At 41.8% G+C, this 22,052-nt stretch overlaps 1 protein-coding gene across 3 annotated transcripts in view; it reads left to right on the forward strand.

The window, feature by feature from the left end:
• The window catches only part of WARS2 (tryptophanyl tRNA synthetase 2, mitochondrial), a 97,289-nt gene extending 75,666 nt beyond the window's left edge, over window positions 1-21,623 (forward strand). For 2 of the 3 annotated variants that reach the window (XM_025872542.2, XM_073896056.1), the window contains 3 exons: window positions 1,800-1,885; window positions 13,969-14,087; window positions 16,889-18,239. In XM_025872542.2, the coding sequence (XP_025728327.1) occupies window positions 1,800-1,885; window positions 13,969-14,087; window positions 16,889-17,337 (654 nt within the window). In that variant the 3' untranslated portion in view covers window positions 17,338-18,239. Of the gene's footprint in view, window positions 1-1,799; window positions 1,886-13,968; window positions 14,088-16,888; window positions 18,240-19,797 lie in introns of those variants that run through there. The other variant, XM_025872543.2, reaches the window with a different exon arrangement.
• The last annotated feature ends 429 nt before the right edge of the window (window positions 21,624-22,052 follow it).

The raw sequence follows: 22,052 nt of genomic DNA on the forward strand, positions 1-22,052 counted from the left end.
ACACACACACACACACACACACACACACACACACACACACACACACAATGGAATATTATGCAGCCATCAAAAGGAATGAGATCTTGCCATTTGCAACGACGTGGATGGAACTGGAGGGTATTATGCTGAGCGAAATAAGTCAATCAGAGAAAGACATGTATCACATGACCTCACTGATATGAGGAATTCTTAATCTCAGGAAACAAACTGAGGGCTGCTGGAGTGGTGGGGGTGGGAGGGATGGGGTGCCTGGGTGATGGGCATTGGGGAGGGTATGTGCTATGGTGAGCACTGTGAATTGTGCAGGACTGTTGAATCACAGACCTGTACCTCTGAAACAAATAATACATTATATGTTAAAAAAAGAAGAAGATAGCAGGAGGGGAAGAATGAAGGGGGGGAAATCGGAGGGGGAGACGAACCATGAGAGACGATGGACTCTGAAAAACAAACTGAGGGTTCTAGAGGGGAGGAGGTGGGGAGAAAAAAAAAAGACTATAAATCTAATGCAGTAGCAATTTTTAAAAATTGAGTTCTCTTCCCATTTTTCATTGCCAAATTAAACTTTTATTATCTTTATTCTGCAATTGTTGCAAACTGGGCTTTATCATGGACACTGCAATAAAGAGATATACTGAAGGAATTATATATTCAAACTTCTAAATTTCCTTTAGCATTCGTTGCTAGAAGCCAGAAACTACTTGAAGTAACCAGAAGAGTTAAATTTATACCTAAATGATGGAACATTTGACATTAAGATGGGTAAAGAGAGAAGCTGTTGCTTTTCAGAGCCAGACTCAAAGGGTGTGTTGGCTGGGGAAGCCCAAGTTGGGAGCCCATGAACTTGGTCCTCAGAATCATGCAAGTTTATATATTCAGTTCAGTTCATTTAGAAATAATCAAGCCTCAGGGAGGTGATTCATATTAACTAAATGAATAATATCTACACACCAAAATCACCATTTATCATTTTACAAGAGATGATAGGCTTAGGCCTTGGAAGCAATGACCAGTAAACATCACAGGGTCTTCCCCAGTTGGTAGTTCTCCCCAGGCAGCCAAAGTACCTGTTAGCAATCCTCAGCTGTAGCAGGGAATTGGCATCACAAGGGGCTTCTGTTGAGTGGGTACATATTCGTAGCTTATAGTTGGCGTCCATTAGTTAAATCCTTCTAGTATCACCTCTGGTGTTACTATCAGCTTCCCCATTAAGGAAATATTTTAGCCTCTATGGCTTGTCCTCTTCCCTGGAATCGCGTTATCCCTCTGTTGTCAGTACCTACAGGTCAAGACAGGTTCATAATTGGTTCGATTAAAATTTCTCTTTGTTTCATCTTTTAAATGTCGTGACTTTTGGTGTTTTGGTTTTTTAAGTGTGATTTTGGGGCGCCATTACATTTTTTTTGTCAGTAGCACAGTGGGAGACTTTCTGGGAGGCTTCCGTGGATATAACAATATGGCTTTCGATGTTAACTTGTCAAATTAATTAATAATGGAGTTTATCTGATTTGGAACTTAGAGACTCTTCTCCCCTGGCTTTAATTAAATGAACCCGAAATAGTGGCAGTGCAGGATCCGACATGGGGCCAGTGGTGAAGTGTATTTCCCTTATTCCTGCCTGAGCCTGCAGCAGGGAGCCAAGGCAGCCCCCTGGCTTTTAGTGTTGCTAAAAGGAACTGAGATATAATGGTAGTACAGTAGCTTCAGACTACCCTTGGCTTGCTTTAAAGATTGCTTAATTTAGCAGTATCATTAGGTTCACGTCCGATTTCTTTGCCTCCTTTCTTTTCACTGGACAGGTGAAGATTGCCACACAGAAGCATGGCGGGACCGTGGGCCTGCTTACGTACCCGGTGCTCCAGGCAGCCGACATCCTGTTGTACAAGTAAGGAGCAGACTGCACCGCTGGTCTTAGGCATACTGACAAGAGAGTGTTCGAGCCTATCCCAGAAAGATTTGGCTCACGGGGAAGGGGGATATGGAAAGGATTGTGCAAATCAGTGTGCCTCTATTACCAGTAATAGGTACAACATGATAAAAGTTATGTTTTACTATGAAACTAGTAACAGGGCTAACACTTACATAGCACTTACTATGTGTTGGAAACTGTTATAAGTGCCTGGCAGACACTCACCCAGTTAATCTTCACAACCACCTTGTGAAAGTTGCATGACTATCATCCCCATTTTATAGGTGAGGAAATTAAGGCACGGAGTGCTTAGTCCCTTGCCCAAAGTCACGTAGCTAGCAAAGCCTGGACCCAGGATTTGAGCATAGAAAGTTTGGGTACAAGGTTGTTGTGCTCTTAACCACTATGTAATATAGACTTCCCTGGTAATAATTAAGCTTCAAGAGTTTTCAGTGTTGATTTCTCATATAATCTAGATTCTAAAGCAATGCTGTGTGATAGAACTTGCCTGCAATTATGGAAATGAATCCGTGCTTTCCAAGACCTTAGCTGCTAGCCACAGGACATGTTGACAGAAGAACTGAATTTTAAATTTTATTTAATTTTAGTAATTTAAATGGAAATAGCCACCTGTCTCTGGTGGCTATTGTATTGGATCAGCAGTTGAGAGCAAGTTTTTCAACACGCTGTAGGGTACCCTACTTTTCCTGGACCCATAATCCCTCTAGTCAGTCAATGCTGTCCTTTACAGGCCTCAAACCCTATAATCAGAGGATGCTGAGGCCTGCCCTCTCTGTACTTCTGACCCCATCCCTCTCCCAGTCCTTCCCTGCCATCCCCACGTTACCTCCCCTGGCCCCCCATTTGGCCTTCTAGAGATAAAGCTTCCCAATCAGCTTGCGTGCCTAGACAAGCCTTGCTTCTGAGGAAAAGGAGAAACTCTGTCAATCTGTTTTTCCCCTAAAGTCTTGACCCTGCAAAAGTGATTCTTCCCTAGGAAAACTAGAATTCTTTGCATGTAAATACAATAATAGCATGGAGATGACAGTATATGCACCTTGTAGTATGACCCCAGAGCCCTTGTGCCATTATGATGGAAACAGCTAGAAGAATAGGTGCTTAGCTTCACAAATCAGGAATGTCCTTTAATACATGCAGGCTATCTTTAACTCTGATTAAAACATATACATAAGGATTGTGTGTTGTTTGTTGTATTAATTTGAATGCTGGATTCCTAACAGCATTTGTTACTTATAATAAGTAACTTTTGCCTTATCCTGGGAAATCTACAACACTTTCCTCCAGGAGTAGCAAATGAAAGTCTAATAAAGGTCTAATACATTTCCCAGCAAAGTAGCGTGTTTTCTCACCTGTAAAATGGGAATACTAACTAATTATCCTGCACAGGATTAGTCAAAGATTAAAATGAAATATGGGCCAGGCAGTGCTGTGACTGGGAGGTGTCACTTGGTCATGCTTGGTGATGCTTGTCTCTAGTGATCATAGTCTTCTGTCAAATTTCACTTTCAAGGGGGACTTTTTTTAAATTTTTTTTAAAAATTAAATTTTTTTTTAAAAATTAAAATTTTTTTTAAGAGAAAGGGGTGGGGGCAGGGGCAGAGGGAGAGGAAGAGAGAGAATCTTAAGCAGGCTCCACACCCAGTGTGGAACCCGACACGGGGCTCGACCTCATGACCCTGAGATCATGACCTGAGCCGAAATCAAGAGTTGGACGCTTAACTGACTGAGCCACCCAGGCGCCCTGGGGGACTTCTTTATAGAAGCAAAGGCTGAGGTTTGTCAGCACCAGGATATGGAAGCATACGAGCATGGTAGATTTCCTTAACAGTTCAAGAGCTGTCGTGCAAGAGTCCTCTAAGCTCAGAGCTGTGAAAAAGAGTAAACTTGAGCAAGAATGATTGTCCCCTTTGTGATACCATGGAGCACAGAGTGGGGAGGAACTTTGCTGAGGCTCTGCTTCAATTCCCTAGCTTTACAAACACAGCCCAGTGAGGGTAAGCAATTTACCCAAAGCTGCACAGCCATTCAGTGGACAGTGACACAGCTGAGCCTTCTTATGGTCTCCTGAGGCCTGTGCTGACCTTCCTTAAGGAGCCAGTAGTTATGTTCCGGGGGGGGGGGGGGCGAGATCATCTTGTAAACAACCAAGACAACACAAGACCATACATACTAAAGTGATGATGAATTAATTTTTAACCCATTGTGTAAAATACAATTAGCAGAATGATAAAATCCTACAGTTTCTTTCATCTATAAAGTAGGGGCTAATGGGACATAGCTCAAGGGATTATTAAATAACTTGTGTATGAATTGTTACCAGCTAGCATATGCTCAGTACAAACGTTTCAAGAATACAAGCAACATTTTAAAAGGTTGACATTGGCAAAAAGTAGCTCCAGATCCCCAAATCTGATACATACTCTACCTGTTTTCAAGCCAGGCCTTAGGTTATGAATGTCTTCTTCTCTTATGAAAGCAGTAATTATTTCAGATGTGGCTGGTAAACTCAAGCTTTCAGTAGCTTCCTGTCTCTCTCTGCCCTGACATCAGCAGGTTCTCACAGTTGGTTAATGCTTCCAAGGATAAGTCACCCCCCGGGTAACTTCCAGCCTCAGTTACCCTCCAGCCAACTCCTGGGAAGCAAAGAAATTCCCATACTATAAATATTCCTTCTTTAACTCTTACTGATCCATTTGGTGGTTAGCATATACACTATGCCATGAAATGAAATACCATGAAATACCATGAATGCCATGAAATACCTTTCTTTTTCCTATTTTCTGAAAGGAGGACTATGGTAGCAGATCGTTATGTATCCCCATCAGGTTTCTGATATTTTACATATAATTTGTTAAACAGAGAAACGTATTTAAAGTATTAAAACCAGGTAATCACCTACGTTCAAGACGACTGCCTCCCACCTTAGCCTAGCAAGTAGTCTACCTGCAATGCCATAATTAGATCCTGGGCATGGAACGGAAAACTGCGTGCTCCTTTGCTTAAGAGAAAGAGCCCTACATTTGGTCTCAGGCCAGACCTCCTGCCTCTGGCCACACATGCTCCAGCCTGTAGGCTCTGGTCCTTTGGGCTCTTTTCTTCTGCCCTACTCCTCAGACTGTCCCCATGGGTGCCGTTGCCACAGTCACGTATCCCACATTTCCCGGGCATGTGTGTCATTTGGACCCCTCCAAAGCATGCAGACAAGTACAGTAAAATCAGTTCTGGTTTACTGCAGCATTTTAACGTACATTTCTCATCTGTTTCATTATGCTTCCCCCTAAGCTTAGAAATGCCTAACTGCTTCCTAATATGTAGCAGTGGCAGGACTCAAACCCAGGTCTGATTTTTAGCCTGTACTGTTGTTTTCCCTATAACATAGCTCAAGCACTTGGGGTATTTTTTGTTTGGTTTTATTTCAGATAGTTCTGGATTTTGAAACCGGTCATAGCCAGAATGTCTATGAATATTTATGTCATAAATATAGATAGATACAAACAAGCAAGTTAGATGGATTCAAAAAACATTTATATTTTCTCCCTCGAGCAAATTCTATGTGGCCTCTTCACAAAATGTTGATGCAGAGCGTGTGTAGCTTTCGTGTTTGCTTTTGTCAAAATCAGCATTGGAATAAGTGGGACATGGTGGTCCAGGGAACAGACATGAGGGGAGGGAATGAAAGGGGGGCCTTCCAGATAAATGTATGAAAGATTCATTTCATTGTTTTGGTAGAACTTGGTATGAAACCCAGGAATGGAAAGCTGAGACCATCTTAAGCTTGAGAGTATCATAAAATAGCAGATATTTGAAGAGAGACAAAATACTCAACAGTAGCATTTGTCCCAGTTTTTATTTTGCATCTGTGTTCTTTTTCTGAATATCCAATTTCAAATAACTGGCTATATATTAAATAAATGTTTCTCTCTCCCTTTCTTTCTCTCTCTCTCTCTCTCTCTCCACACACACACACACACACACACACACACACACACAGTTTTTATTAACATGCAGCAAATACATGTTAAGTACCTGCAGTGCTGCTAATCCAGAGAGAGGCACTCTGCATGGACTTGAGTGAAGGGAAGGAAGGAACCAACATGAGGTGAGCATTCGTTGTCAGGTGCTACACACACGTTATCTATTCAGATTCTCAGAACAGCTCTGCAAGATAGGTAAATGATATTATCCCCAGTTTACAGATAAAGACATGAAGTTTTGGAGAGTTACTACTAAGTCTGCTCAAATAGAGATGAGAGCGATTACCTGGGCTAACCAGTGTCTCTTTTCGAGAACACAAACGGAGAACTATGGGAAGGGGATAAGATGATAGTGAAAGCAAAAGCTGAAATGACATAACAAAATGAGCTGTGCGTAAGCAGAACCAAAGCCAACCAAAAACAAAGCGTAGAGAGTATGATGACTGTTCGGAAGCCTCACACTTGGTAATTCCAGAGAAGAGGTGAGTCGACCATAATGTCTGAGGATCAGATCACTGCTATTGAGGACAGTCGAGATAATTCGTTCCTAAAACTGCTTTGGAGACTTCTGGTTCTTGAATTACATCCTTTCTCTGTGAGGCCAGACTGCCCCGAATTTTTATGAGATCCTGAAACCTGCCAGCCAAACCTCATTCCAGCCATCCATACACTCACCCACAACTGCCAAGCAGTAGTGTGTCTTCTCTTTCTCTTTCACTTTCCAGCTCTGGGGCAAGTGCCATAGGTAAAGCCTATGGAAATGTAGTTTCCAGGCTGCAAGCCCCCGGAAATCGACAAATAGCGTAGAAGGGAGAGGGTGGTGTTGAGAAGACCGCGGATAATCCAAGACACCTTCCTGAAAGCATTGGGAAGCTCTTTGTGATTTTCAGGACAGAGTGAGATGATCTGATGTATACGTTTAGAAATGAACTGACTAAAATATAGAGAATGACCTGCAGGGGGACAAGAGCACCTGGGGCAGTCTATTCAGAGGCTCTTTCACTAGTCTGTTTGGACCATGACAGTGTCAGTGAAGATAAAGGCAGTAGGCAAATGTAGGAGACTTTAGAAGGTAAAATGGATAGAGTTTCATAATGGATTGGATGGGTATGAGAAGGAGGTCTCAGCTGACCCCAACTTCTGACTTAGGTGGTTAGATTGATGGTGTTGCCATTCATGGAGATGGGGAACACTGAAAGGACTAGGCAGAAGAACTTATAGCTTCGTGTGGTGTTTTCTCTCCTCCTGGAGGCTGTAACTCCCTGGAGGGTAAAAACCTTCACTGTATCTCTCACAGGGCCCAGCACCAAGCCATGCACATCATAGGTGTTCAGGAAATAATTCCTAAATTAGAGAGTCATTATGGCATATCCAACAAGCAGTTGGTGATCGGGCGTTCATCCTTCACGAAAGGAGAAACAGCACCAAACTCCACCCCACCCAGGCTGGTTAAAGGCAGCAGCACTGAAAACTCACAAACAGCCAAAGTAGGAAAAAAAAATAATAAGAGATCCAATCTCTGTGAGCAGATATATGTAGGCAGTGATTATTCATCTGGACTCTAATTCTGCCGGAGGGTGGGGTGGATCCCAAGTAAATGTGAATATGGCAAGGAACAGAGTGGAAGAAAAAAAGGAGTTAGTCACCAAAGAAGATCAGACGCATTATTAAGTGACAGAAGTTATAACAATCAAAATTATGAAAAGCTTTTGTTTTATGTTGTGTCCAAACAAGAAGCGCAGTCAGGATTAGAAGAAAAAAAAAAAGAAAGAAAGAAAAGAAAAGAAAAAAGATAAGAAAAGGGAAAAAAGAAAGAAAGGGAAAAGGAGAGAAAAGAAAAGAAATGGGGGAAAAGAGAAGGCATTAATATGGATATCATTATGTAGGGTATAAATTTTAAAAGAGCAGCTCTAAATTATTTGAAGTGCAAGGAAGACAATGAGGAGAGAGGTTGAAAATGTGAAGGGAATAAGCCCCATAAGTGAGCAGAATCAAAGACAGGCTGAATTCACGTAAAGTGTAAACTCAATGGATGAGAAGTAGGAGCCAAGATAAATTATAGGAGGTGAAAACAGCAGCAGGAGCAGAGGGAGGAAAGACTAGAAACAAACAAACTAAAATCAGATGAAAAAGCAAAGTGGAGCAATAGGACCAGGTGAAAAAAATTAAAATTTTTTAATCCCCCTTTTTTTTTAAAAAAAAAAAGCAAAAACTCACAGAATTGTAAGAAAAGAGGCAAGGATCTCACAGAAAGCAAAGACACATGCAGAGTCATTATGAAAACTAAATGTGTTTTCTGTTTAGTTTGGTTGCTTTGTGGATCTGGAACCATTTTGACATGTGGAAATATTCATTTTGATGTGCCTAAAGTGTATTGATTATGGTAATTGTTTTCTCTGTGTTAGCTGCAGTCCATTGTGATTTCCTACGGGCTACTGTAATTGCTTTTTAACCTGCCCTGTTGGCTAATTTGGTGTGGGGGGGTCGGAGTGACCTCTGCAGGTCAGCCTCACTGGAATCACAAGGCAGGAGTAACAGAGTCCAGTGAAAGAGAGGAGACTTAGAAAGGTGGGGTTGTGTGCCTGTACCTCAGAGAGGAGCGCGTGCGGGCTGGTGGGCACTGAGGGAAGCATAAAAAGGAACATTTTGGTTTTGGTTTTACCACTTATGAAGCCGGTGACTTTCTTCTGATCCAGGCTGTGTGGAAGAGAGCAATGGACAAAGCCCTAACGATCATTATGACCTTAGAAGAAGAAAAACCACTTCCTGATCTATTGTCATGGTCCCTATGCTTTGGCTTTCTTTCTTCTTTTTTTTTAAGATTTTATTTATTTATTTGAGAGGGAGAGAGAGAACGAATGCAAGCAGGGGGAGGGGCAGAGGGAGAGAGACAAGTGGACTCCCCACTGCAGGGAGCCCGATGCAGGGCTCCATCCCAGGACCCTGAGATCATGACCTGAGCCAGAGTCAGACACTTAACTGACCGAGCCACTCAGGCGCCCCTATGCTTTGCCTTCCATTCATTATTCTGTCTCTGTTTTCCTTAAATTAAAGGGGTTCTCAGAATCCCTATAACATGCTATTAATATTTGGGGATTGCCTAATCAGGTCGGTGAACCATCAAATATGTTTCCTATCTGTATCAGGATCGCTGCCCAGATCTGTGACTGTCCCTGAGATTATATGTTAATATTTATGTTTGTAGTATAAATCACCTATCAAAAACGGAAAATGATCCTGGTTTGAAGAAAAAGTCGCAATGGACCTCACACCGAGGTTCCTGAGAGGAGTAGTCTTTCACCATTTTGTCCTTCATCAGGTCAGATGTTAATGAATATATATTATATCAATAGCTAGTGTTTATTGAGCTCTGCTGTCAAGTACTATGCTTGATTATCTCATTTAATCCTCAAAACAATCCTGTGAGGTAAGCACCATTATGACCCCCAATTCCAGACAGAGGCTCGGAAAAGTATGAAGCTGGGCTATGGTGACTCCCCTCGTAGGTGGTGGAGCTGTGACATAAACTCAGGTAGTCTGACTCCTGAGTACATGCTCTGATCCTCTATACTGATGACAAGCTGATTTCGTTATGATTTTTCTCTTGCTATAAAACTATCTAGGTCAGGGCGCCTGGGTAGCTCAGTCATTAAGCGTCTGCCTTCGGCTCGGGTCATGATCCCAGGGTCCTGGGATCGAGCCCCACATCGGGCTCCCTGCTCAGCAGGAAGCCTGCTTCTCCCTCTCCCACTCCCCCTGCTTGTGTTCCCTCTCTCGCTGTGTCTCTCTCTCTGTGTCAAATAAATAAAATAAAACTATCTAGGTCATAGTGCCCTCTTCTTCAGATCATTCCCTTATTCAGTAAATATTTACACTTGATCTTAGCCAAAAGGTCAAGAAACAACCACTTAGGGGTGCCTGGGTGAGTCAGTCATTAAGCATCTGCCTTCGGCTCAAGTCATGATCCTCACATATGCCAGGCAAGTCTAGTAGGGATTAGAAATAGATTGAAAAACAAAACAGACAAACTCGAAAAAAAACTTTTTTTTAAGCAGGAGAGAAAACAACATACAATTAAATAACAAATGAAATAAAATAATTAGATTAGGAATAATACTAGAAAGAAAATAAATAGGATATATGGGAAAAAATAAAAGGGAGGGGCACCTGGCTGGCTCAGTCAGAAGAGTACGCGATTCTTGATCTTGGGGTTGTGAGTTCAAGCCCTACGTTGGGGGTAGAGATTTCTTAGGAAAAAAAAAAGTTCAAAAATAAAAGGTGGGGGCACCTGGGTGGCTCAGTGGGTTAAGCATCTGCCTTCAACTGAGGTCATGATCCCAGGGTCTTGGGTTGGAGCCCCACATCGGGCTCCCTGCTCAGTGGTGAGCCTGCTTCTCCTTCTCTCTCTGCTGCTCCCCCTGCTTGTGCACTCTCTCTCTCTCTCCCTCTCTGTCTCAAATAAATAAAATCTTAAAAAAAAAAAAAAGGAAAGAATAAGAGGGAGAAACCAACTTTGGAGAGTATGCTTGGGGAAGGCTTCTCTGAGGAGGTGATATTTAAGCTTAGACCCGAAATAAAGGAGGCAGGGTGCAGGAGCTATGGGAGGAACATTCTAGTAGACTAGAGGAACAGTGTCTTCAACAGACGCAACTCCCTGCCTTTGATGTTTGACCTGTAAGCTCTCCAGGATACATGATTTCACTATCTTTATAGTCTAGCAGTGGGAGAGTCAACAGTTTCTCACCGGTTCATTTCAATGTTCTAATGTAGTTTAGATATTCTTTCTTATGTTCAACAGGAAAAAAATTAAAAATTGCTGATACTATTTCTGATCTTATTAACATCTTAGTGCATTTCCTTCAAATCAGTTTTTTAAGCTAGTATCTCTTATTTGCATTCCAGATACAAGGCTCTAGGCTACAAGTTTTGCGTGCATTATTATATTCTCTCTTCACACAACTCCAGGAGTAGGCAGTTGTTTTAAAATGAAAAAAAAAAACAAAAACAAAAACAAGCATAAGGAGGTTAAGTAACTTTTCCAGGCACATGAACTGGTCAGTGGCAGAGTGGGAACCTGAACCCTGAACTGCCTGATGGGAGTCTCCACTCTAACCACTGTGGCTTCTCCTTGGCATGAGTGCAGGTTATATGTATTTCTCCCCAAATTTATAGCCTGCTGATTTTGTCTTCTATTTTTCCATATCATTAAATATTGACTGTTTTTTTTCTTGATTACTTGTTTTCTGTCTCATGCTATATAGATTGAGCGTTCTTTCCTTTTACCTATTCCAGTGATTCAGAAGGTGTGCTTTCTGTGTTTAATTCCAGTAATGATCATCTTTAAACAAAGACCACCCACTGAGAACAAATAGAGGCTATTTATTCAGAGCTTGCTACAGCAAGGGAAACCTTCACCATGCCTTGGATTTTGTGTTTCACAGAGACTCAAGGCAGGCAGGGGAGTGGAGAGGCTTTGTGTGGCAAAAAGGAAGATTCGGGTATGCTCTGATTTGAGGTTGTTGCCACAGGGAGGCTGGAGGCTGGCCAACTAGAAGGGGGCCTCTTATGTGATTAGTTTGGGGAGTATATTTGACTTTCCCTGGCTGGTCCAAAGTTGGAGGAAGCTAACACAGTGAGGGCGTTGGCAATCATTAACGGAGTCTAGACCATTCTGGGCCAGTTGCTACAGAGGTTGTAGTTGGCTTCCTGGGCTGGCGGCTCCAGAGGTTTGGATCAAGTTTTGTGGTCATATCTTATCTGGCCATTGTCTGTTTCTCTCTCACTTAGCAGAAATATTGGAGTCTTTTGTTAATCATTCCAAATATGTTGCCTATGGGGCGCCTGGGTGGCTCAATGGTTGAGGGTCTGCCTTCGGCTCAGGTCATGATCCCAGATCCTGGGATCAAGCCCCGCATCAGGATCCCTGCTCGCGGGGAGGCCTGCTTCTCCCTCTCCCACTCTCCCTGCTTGTGTTCCTGCTCTTGCTATCTCTGTCAAATAAATAAAGTCTTTAAAAAAAAAAAAAAGAAAGAAAGAAATTTGCCTATGATAGAAATCCTATGACTTACCCAAAGTCACAAAAAATGAGAGTGTCACTCAGAATTTGAAGCTGGCCTATCCTCAAAGCCTGCGCTCTTAAATGAGTGCTATACTGAATCCCCCCACCCCCTCTCTTTCACACACACACACACACACACACAGCCCAACTACATGAGTATTTGAGGGGCTATATGAAAACATAACTAATGTTCAGAGATATTTTTTAATAAATAAAATGTGTTACTTCCATGCAAAAGAAGTGTCAAAGAGTTGCTTTCAAACCTATTGCTTACTCTAAATTTCAAAACATTTATCAGCATTTCTTAGGACATATACACAGAATTATTTTATGACACAAACAAATATTAGTCTCATTAACTAACAATCATAACTTGCTTTTGGTCGGAAAGTACTGAATGGCTCCATAAGACTTTTGGGTTATTGTAAAAGATAATTTTTTTCACTTGAATCAAAATTTCCCCTTATGTGAATATTCAAAAGAATCTGCTACAAAATCATATAAATTCCTTATGGTTCTGTAACTATAGTACAGGAATGTTCTTATGCAGCTATTAAAAAATTCTATTAATGAAGACCACATAGAAACATGGGAAATATCTATTATGTTAACATAAAAGATGGTGTGCATATTATACTGCAGTTATGTAAAAATATGCATCCACATAGACAAGAACAAAGACTGGAAAGTAATTTGCAAAAAGAAAAATAATTGCAAAATAATGTGGGATCTTTCAGATTTTTTCAAAATGTTCTCCAGTGTTTTACCATATTAAAGTAGCTAGTCTGTATGCTAGACAGCTTTATTAAGTGGACCAGTAGCCTGTGGACAGTAATTCACAAAGGAAATAAGAAGATCTCTGCCAGTTTTTTGAGAACCACTCCTTAACCACGGGGATAAGAGGTTTTCCTCTCCATAACAAAGGAGAATAATTTTCCTTTCCTGAGGCCGTTTTGAAAAGCTGTTATTTTTCCATTCAGAATGTACAATTATCATGTAAATATTCAAGTTCGCTTTCACAGGAGGAACATCAAACTCTTTTGATCAAAAAATGACAGCGATTTATTACCTGTGTTATCAAATGTAAACTCCCCAGCCAAGCATTAAAGACTTAAAATCTCTTCTTTCCCCAGGAATACTTCAGGAGAAAGTTTTCCCTGTTAAGACTTCTCTGTAATGGTTAATTCTTCCCTTGTTTGATATACCTCATCGTGATCCAACGCCGCAAATTTTACATATGGGATTAAAATAACTATAAATAAAGCTCCTCTATTCTGGTATTTTTGTCTCGCATCTTTATTTTTTAATAAAATATTACAGGATAAAATTCCGGTCTAAGATTTACGTGTCAGTGTACTCTCCATGTCTCCTACAACTTGACTTTTTTCATTCAACATTGTTTTTGTGATCTGTCTACATTGTACTGATAGATTTGTTCATTTATTTTAAGTTCCCCGCGGCATATTAATTGTGCTGTGATTGCAGTTTACTGGAAAACGAAGGAGCATATTCCAGAAAGATCTTGTTACTCCCCGTATGACAGGGAGGAAAACCTCTTGCCTGAAGAGCTTTCTGCCATCTTTGATTTGAAGGGTGGGGTGGAGTGGCTTTCAAGTGTGAGCACAGCTCTGAAGTAAAAAGCATCTGCTCAAGGCTAAGATAATGTGTGCTGACTGGGTGAGGGGACGAGGAGTGGTTTTAAAATACAGTTATGCTTAGAGCATATGCTCTTTAGGATGCCATTCCTCCCTCCCAGCAAGATCCTGTCACACTGGTGTTGATGGCTGTATTCTTCTGCTATGGAAGAAACAGAACTAGAGTAGACAAATGTCTCTTTGGCATTTGTCCGATACATAAAGACTTGGGTCTCAACATTCCCCTCTGGAGTTGGTGAACAGTTGTTGAACACCAACAGTGAAATAGGCACAGGAAATGCAGCTGCTTGCAATATCATTTCAGGATAAGCAGGAGCCTTGCTGAGTTTTTCTGTCTGTCTTTTATTAAAGGTCCACACACGTTCCTGTCGGGGAGGATCAAGTCCAGCACATGGAGCTCGTTCAGGATCTAGCACGAGAGTTTAACAAGAAGTATGGGGAGTTCTTCCCGGTGCCCAGGTCCATTCTAAGTAAGTAACAGACACATGACTGTTAGATCAGGCCCGGTTTCCAAGGCAGGATTGGATAATGGACTGAGGCTTGGAATTTCCTTGGGACAGACTTCAGGATTTGGAACTAGAATCACCATCTTTCTCTGTCCTGTGGGAATGGGCAGACCTCATTAGATTGTTGAATAGAATAGCCAAAAAAGTTTGAAAAGCATGGGAAAGACTAAAAATGAAAAATAATCAAATTCATTAAATTACATAATACATATATATATATATACACATACTTGGTAAATTATATAATACTTTATATTGGAAAGTATATGTGGGAAAGACTAAAAATGAAAAATAATCATTTTCATTATAAAGCACTATATAATTTACCAATTATATATATTTAATAAATTATATCATGTTATATTGAATAGATATTAACAAATTAATGTATTAACATTATTATATATTAATATAGTAACATATTTAATACTTTATAAGGAATTATATAGAATATATACATATATCCTTCCCTATTTTATGGATCAGGAAACTAAAGCTTGGCAAAGCTAATTTTGCATCCAAGTCATATATCGAGCTAGTGACAAAGCTCTTCTGATTCCAAAGCCGTGGATCCTGCCTTCCCTATTCACAAGAAAATAAAACCATAAGAAAGAGAACTGCTGAATCATCAGCTAGATAAAACTAGAGGGAATTGATCATTCTTACACTCTCCTTTCTTAAATGCACATTGATGGAATGTATAATCCCCCCACTGGATCTGAAACCTCACCAGCTGCTGTGAGGCTATGCTAGTTTGGAATCTTCTTGAGGAAAGAAGCTGTGCCTCTTTATCAACATTTTGGTAGTGATGTAGATTTGTGGCAGGGGCAGAGATCACTGAGCCCAAGCTCTGTCCATCTTTATTAAGCTGACAGCATTTTATAGAGTCTAACATGGACCCAGTATCAGTTCAGAAGCATAAGGCAGGTATAAATTTCTAAGCTATTCCAGTGGTTCACACAAACAAAAAACGGGCCTACCATGCATTGAAACCAAGCTTCCTTTAGCAATAAGTAATATTTTAATGTTTTTGCCTGTTATTAAATTTACCTATTTCAAATTGATATGTTTCTGCAATAGCCATAACATAGGCAATTATTAGTAACACTGGTTTATAAAGCCAGCTTAACATCTTGATTCTATCAGAGCAATAACCAAGTCACTCGTGTGTGTGTGTGTGTGTGTGTGTGTGTGTGTGTGTGTGTGTTGGTATATACTGATATTGATATAACTGTGGTAAAGAAATGAAAGGATTGCCATAGATTGTTAAAATGTATTGGGGGCAGGAAGGGCAGTGGTTATGGGCAGAGGGTGATTAACTAATAGGGATGAGCAGAGAGGAAAAGAGAGAAGGAGAGGAAAGAAATAGACCAGACTTTTTTAAAGGATATGCACAGCTAAAGCAGTATGATTGATACAATTTCATTTGTCTAAGATTATACATTTTATGTGTATATATACATTAAAAGATGCATGAAAATATGATCAAATGTTAACAGTTTTATTACATGTTTCAGGTGATCTTTATTTTCATGCTTATATAAATGGCTTGAATTTTTCACAATGGGTATTCGCTATTTTTATAATCAGACAAAAATAATAAGGTCATATGGTAAACAACAGGTGCAGGCAAGGATGAGGAGAAAAAGGAACTCTCGTGCACTGTTGGTGGGAATGTAAACTGGTGCAGCCACTGAGAAAAACGGGCTGGAGGGTCCTCAAAAAGTTAAAAATAGAACTACCCTATGATCCAGTAATTCCACTATTGGGTACTTACCCAAAGAAAATGAAAACACTGACTCAAAAATATATATGCGCCCCTATGTTTATTGCAGCATTATTTACAATAACCAAGAAATGGAAGCAACGTAAGTGTCCATCATTAGGTGATGGATAAGGGAGTTGTGTTATTTATACACATGCTCAGCCATATATGCTCAACCATAAAAGAGGATGAGATTGGGCGCCTGGGTGGCTCAGTTGGTTAAACGACTGCCTTCGGCTCAGGTCATGATCCTGGAGTCCCAGGATCGAGTCCCGCATCGGGCTCCCTGCTCAGCAGGGAGTCTGCTTCTCCCTCTGACCCTCCCCCCTCTCATGTGCTCTCTCTCTCTCTCTCTCTCATTCTCGTTCTCTCAAATAAATAAATAAATAAATAAATAAATAAATAAATAAATCTTAAAAAAAAAAGGATGAGATTGTGCCATTTGAGACAACATGGGTGGATCTAGACGGTATAATGCTAAGTGAGGTGAGTCAGACTGAGAAAGACAAATACCGTATCTCCTGCATAAGCGGAATCTTAAAAAAAAAAAAAAGAATAAACAAACAAAAAGCAGAATCAGACCTATAACTACAGAGAACAAACTGATGGTTGCCAGAGGGGAAGAGGGGGGATAGACAAGATGGGTGAAGGGGAGAGGAAAGTACAAGCTTCCACTTACAAATGAATAAGTCACAGGAATAAAAGGCACAGCATAAGGAATAGAGTCAGTTATGGTAATAGCGTCGTAGGTGACAGATGGTAGTGACACGTGTGGCGAACATAGCGTAATCTATAAATTGGTCAAATCACTGTGTTGTACACTGACATTGGGGTAACATGGTGTGTCAGCCCTACTCATTTATAATAATAATAATAATAATAAAGTCATTTGGTACCCTTGGCACTTTTTAAGATCTAGACACTGACATTCCTGGTGTGATGTTTTCTTGTTACTGTCTTCCGGTTTGGGTTTCGGTGTGCGGATGTTGGCGTTCCCTAGCATCCCTGAAGAAGGTGAAATCCCTCCGTGATCCTTCTGCCAAAATGTCCAAATCGGACCCTGATAAACTGGCCACGGTCAGGATAACAGACAGCCCGGAGGAGATCGTGCAGAAATTCCGCAAGGCTGTGACGGACTTCACGTCGGAGGTGACCTACGAGCCAGCGCGCCGCCCCGGGGTCTCCAACCTGGTGGCCATTCACGCGGCGGTGGCCGGCCTCCGCGTGGAGGAAGCGCTGCAGCTGAGCGCGGGCGTGGACACCGCTCGCTACAAGCTCCTGGTGGCCGATGCCGTGATTCAGAGGTTTGCTCCAATTAAGAGGGAGATTGAAAAACTGAAGACGGACAGGGGCCACTTAGAGAAGGTTCTCCAGGTGGGCTCAGCCAAAGCCAAAGAATTAGCCCGTCCCGTGTGCCAGGAGGTGAAGAAATTGGTGGGGTTTCTATAGGAAGCTTCCCTGCATGGCAGAAAACCTTTTATGTCTTGTGGCCTGTGCACTCCTATTAATAAAGGCAGCTTTCCTCACAAATGAAAAATGATGGGGACACCTAATTTTGGTACACATGATTATTGGCTTCATTCGTCAATAAGAATTTGTAACTTTCAGGAGCGCCTGGGTGGCTCAGTGGATTGAGCATCTGCCTTCTGCTCAGGTCATGATCCCAGGGTCTTGGGATCAAGTCCCCCATCAGGCTCTCTGCTCAGTGGGGAGGCTCCTTCTCCCTCTCCATCTGCCTCTTCCCCCTGCTCATGTTCCCTCTCGCTCTCAAATAAATAAATAAAATCTTAAAAAAAAAAAGAATTTGTAACTTTCAAATCGAGCGGTGTTCTAAAGCCCATCAGCAAAATGCTGTGGCCAAGAAAGAAAGAAGGCATAACTCTCTGAATCCTCAATTATTTGAGACACACGCCTTACTCTGAATTTAGGTACCCAAATGTGACTGAGGTGAGCAGTAATTTGGCAAATGAGGGTATCATTTGTCTCTCTCACTGGAGTACATCCTATTACAGGTGCTCACTTTATGTGTCCCAGCCCTTTTAAATGTTTTTGTTTTGTTTTGTTTTGAAGTAATCTCTACGCCCGACGTGGGGCTCAAACTCACCCCCCAAGAGTCGCATGCTCCACTGACTGAGCCAGCCAGGTGCCCCTCTGTCCCAACCCTTTTAAAAAGTAGTATGTAGATTCTTAGACTTACAGTCCTGGGGATGCCGTTTGGACCAATTTGTATTGAGATCTTATATTAATAAGTTGATTATTAGAGTTCATTTGTTACTAAGATAGTACCTGCCTAAATGTATTTAAGCTGCTTAACTTGTTCCCAATGAAACCACACTGACTATCCCAGTAAATATTGTTGTGTCTTGTTTAATTCAGAAATACATGATACAATCTTCTGAGAAGGTTGCATTATTTCAACTTGATTGATTCACAAGAACCCAGGTTTCTGAATTCTGTTTGTAGTTAAGTACTTCTTTGCCTTTGCTTCTAGTTCAACATCACCAGCCCCCTGGGAACTATACCAGGGGGATTGCCATTTTACCCCCAAGGAAAGCCAGGCTCAGAGAGTGCATTAGCTTGTGCAGGATCACTCAGTAAGAAGCAAGTCCAAGATTAAAACCTTCACTCCTTAAAGAGTAGTGTTTTTTCCATCAGCACAGAACCATGAAAGGCATGATCTGTGGACTCCAAGCATTCTTATTTTGAAGGTGAATACTCGAAATATAAGACCTAAACTGTGGACACTGTTTAAATCAGTAACTCAACCAGTAGCCACCTGCTTTAAATCTGGATTCCGCCAACCTTGGTCATATTTGCTTCTCAGCATCCCCAAGGCAGGTCCAAAGTTCTGTCTCCTATGCTTAAGGCAGAGACACTTCAAAGTATATTCTGCCAGACTACCATAGTAGTGAGGCCTGACAGATCAGATTTTCCTGATGAGTGGAAGCTTCTCACTTCCCCTCTACCTCAGCCTCTCTGAGTAATAAGTCTCTCTGAGTCACTCTAAAACCTAGCTTCTCTGCACTTCCTGAATATGGAAATGACAGTCCTGGCTTACCACACCAGGACCTGTTAGCAAGCTTGATTTTGTAAGAGAAATTGCTTGTAAGTTTTTTTGTCAGTGGGTACCATGATCACCTTTTATACATAAGGCACTAGTATGTTGGACAAAGAATTTTTTTAAAGATTCATTTATTTATTTATTTTGAAGAGAGAGAGAGCAGGGGAGAGGGAGAAGAGGGAGAGGGAGAAGGAGAGAATCTCAAGCGGTCTCCCTTCTGAGAGCAGAGCCTGACGCAGGGCTCGATCCCATGACCCTGAGATCATGACCTGAGCTGAAATCAAGAGTCCGATGCTTAACTGACTGAGCCACCCAAGTGCCCTGCAAAGAATTTTTGTTCATGTTTCTTTTTTTTTTTTAAGATTTTATTTATTTATTTGAGAGTGAGAGAGAGAGCCCAAGAGAGGGTAGAGTCAGAGGGAGAAGCAGACTCCCTGCTGAGCAGGGAGCCTGATGTGGGACTCGAACCCAGGACTCCGGGATCATGACCTGAGCTGAAGGCAGTCGCTTAACCAACTGAGCCACCCAGGCACCCTTTGTTCATGTTTCTTAAGGGAAGGAAGTAGAGTAGTCCTTTTATCGGAACAGATATAAGTACACAAAACACTGCATCCCGGAATCCACCCCAGGTCCAAATCCTTTTTGGGATCTTTTCTTGGAATGTGGTAGCTATAGTCCTATAGCCTCTTTGGGCATATTTCCTCCAAGGCTCTCTTTTTTTTTTTCCTTTAAAAGAAACCAAAGTATGAATACTGGAAAATAACAAAATTAATGGATCTATCAAACCAATTGTTTGTATCTGTGTATTTTTTTTTTTTTAATCCGCTTGCCACACCTTTCATCCACAGAATGCAAGGTGCCATGGAAAGAATCTCTGAGGAGAAAAACTAGGGGACTTGTGATAACTTCCAAGGAGCAAAGCCCTCACAGGTGAGGGTGGGCTTGTGATCATTCTGCTCTGGTTACCTTTGCAAGTGACCTGAGGACTCATCAAATCCAAAATCCGCAGCCATGGCTGAGAGACATGCCAGTGATCTCAGGAAGTTGATAAATGAGCCAAGTTGAGAACCTAGACGTCTTTTCCCTCCTTTCCACCTACCATTTACAGGCCTCAGCAGAGTCTTTTCATCAAGATGAAGAATCAGAGAGACATCTAACTTGTGGCCCACCTCAAAAGGTGATTTTAATTGTCATTTCCCATATGTTTTGTAGAGAGTTGAAATGATGAAAGATATTTCACATGGCAGTAACAATGGGCAGGTAACTTCGTGTTCTGACAAACCCCATTTCAAACCCAGTTTGACAGACTGTCACTTAGAACACATGGGGGTATCTTGTCCTATGTAGGCACCTCATAAATGTTTCTCAAAATAGTGTCCAAAAATGGGCTAGAGGTTTCTCTTAAGGTGTGGGTTGCTTGTTTTTTTCAGAAACCTTAGAGGTGCTGATCCTCAAACACTACATAACACTATTGAGTTGTCACATGTATCAGGCACCCTACCGAATGTCTTAGAACGGTGTTTCCCACATGTGGTTCCCTGCCCTGTGCATGAACACGACTGGGCAACTTCCCTGGCTCTACCCCAGACCTACTGAATCAGAAATGTGGGGGATGAACGCAGCAATCTGTGTTTTAACAACCTTCCGGGTGATTCTGATCATAATAAACTTTGAGAACCACTGCTTTATATGTATTCTCTCATTTAATTCTCAAAACCCAATCCTAGTATCAGTCTTGTATTACTAAGAATGAGACCGAGGCACGGGAGTGCTCAGTACGTGCTCACTAGCCTCAGGGACTAATGGCTAGCATGTTGGACAGTGTGGCTAGAGAATATTTCCATCATCACAGAAATGTCCATTGGACACTGCCGGGTGAAGACATTCAGCTTGCTGATTTTGCTTGTAGTAGCTCAAACACATACAGGTCAGATACTACTCAGCACTTGCTCTCTGCAGGGCACTTTGTGTGTTTATATGTGCTATCTCATTTCATATTTCTGTCAGGCTATAACATAGGAACGATTAGTGCTGCTCTTTCAAGTAAATAAAGATTCGGCCACTTGCATAAATTCACACATTGATTATTACTCACTAGTATCTCCGAGTTAGGAACCCACTGATACCCCTTAACTGGTGTGCCCAAGGGAATGGTCTGCCCCTTCTTGACCAGTCTAGGCTCTTCTCTCGGCACTTGTGAGCCTCTCCTGTGTGTCCCGTGACCTTAGCCCTCGCTTCTCCCTCCCTGCCTCCCTTCCTCCTACCTGTGCGTCTTGCTTCAATGCTCCTGCAGTTATCCCCAAAAGTTCTTCATTTGTGCACATGGCACAGTCTAGTTGGCTTTCTCCTGCAACCTTTACTTTCCTCTAGTTCATGCGGTCAAGGGCTGTGTGCCTGTGTCACTAGTGAAAGGGGGTGACTGTGCCATGTGGTGGTTCTTGGTCTCTTTGTCTTTAACATGACAACTCTGGGGATGCCTGGGTGGCTCAGTCGGTTAAGCATCTTCCTTGGGCTCAGGTCATGATCCCAGAGTCCTGGGATCGAGTCCCTCATCGGGCTCCCTGCTCAGTGGGGAGCCTGCTTCTCCCTCTGCCTGCAGCTCCCCCTGCTTGTGCTCTCTCTCTCTCTCTCTCTCTGACAAATAAATAAATAAAATCTTTTTAAAAAATGACAACTCTGTTCTCATTGACTCTGTATTCTCCCTGTGTGATCAACATTCCCTTTTCACTGTCAACCAGAGGGGGTCTTTTGAAATCTCTTTGGCTGGGAAGAGACTATTCCTCCCTGAAATTGAGCTGAAAACAGAATGCCCCTCACTCTCATGTCATTTTTCCAAGTACCTCAATTGGCCGAATGACCCAGAGGCTTTACTGTTAATCATTTTAAGTTCTCAGATGTTCATTTCCAGTAATTCTGTTCCATTGGCTAGGCAGGGATTCTGTTCTTTCTCTAGGAAGGAAACCAGTTCAGCGGGCTGGTGACTTACCCTCAGATACGTAATTCAGCATTGTGACAAATGTCTGTGTAGGGCCTCCTTTGTGGAAGGTACGGGGAAAGACGATATGCCAGGAGGTTAGAGGAGGACACAGAGGTACTAGCTGGC

Source organism: Callorhinus ursinus, unplaced genomic scaffold, assembly GCF_003265705.2.
Source record: "Callorhinus ursinus isolate GAN/ISIS: 27379988/994484 unplaced genomic scaffold, GSC_fseal_2.0 scaffold9, whole genome shotgun sequence".
NCBI lineage: Eukaryota > Metazoa > Chordata > Mammalia > Carnivora > Otariidae > Callorhinus > Callorhinus ursinus.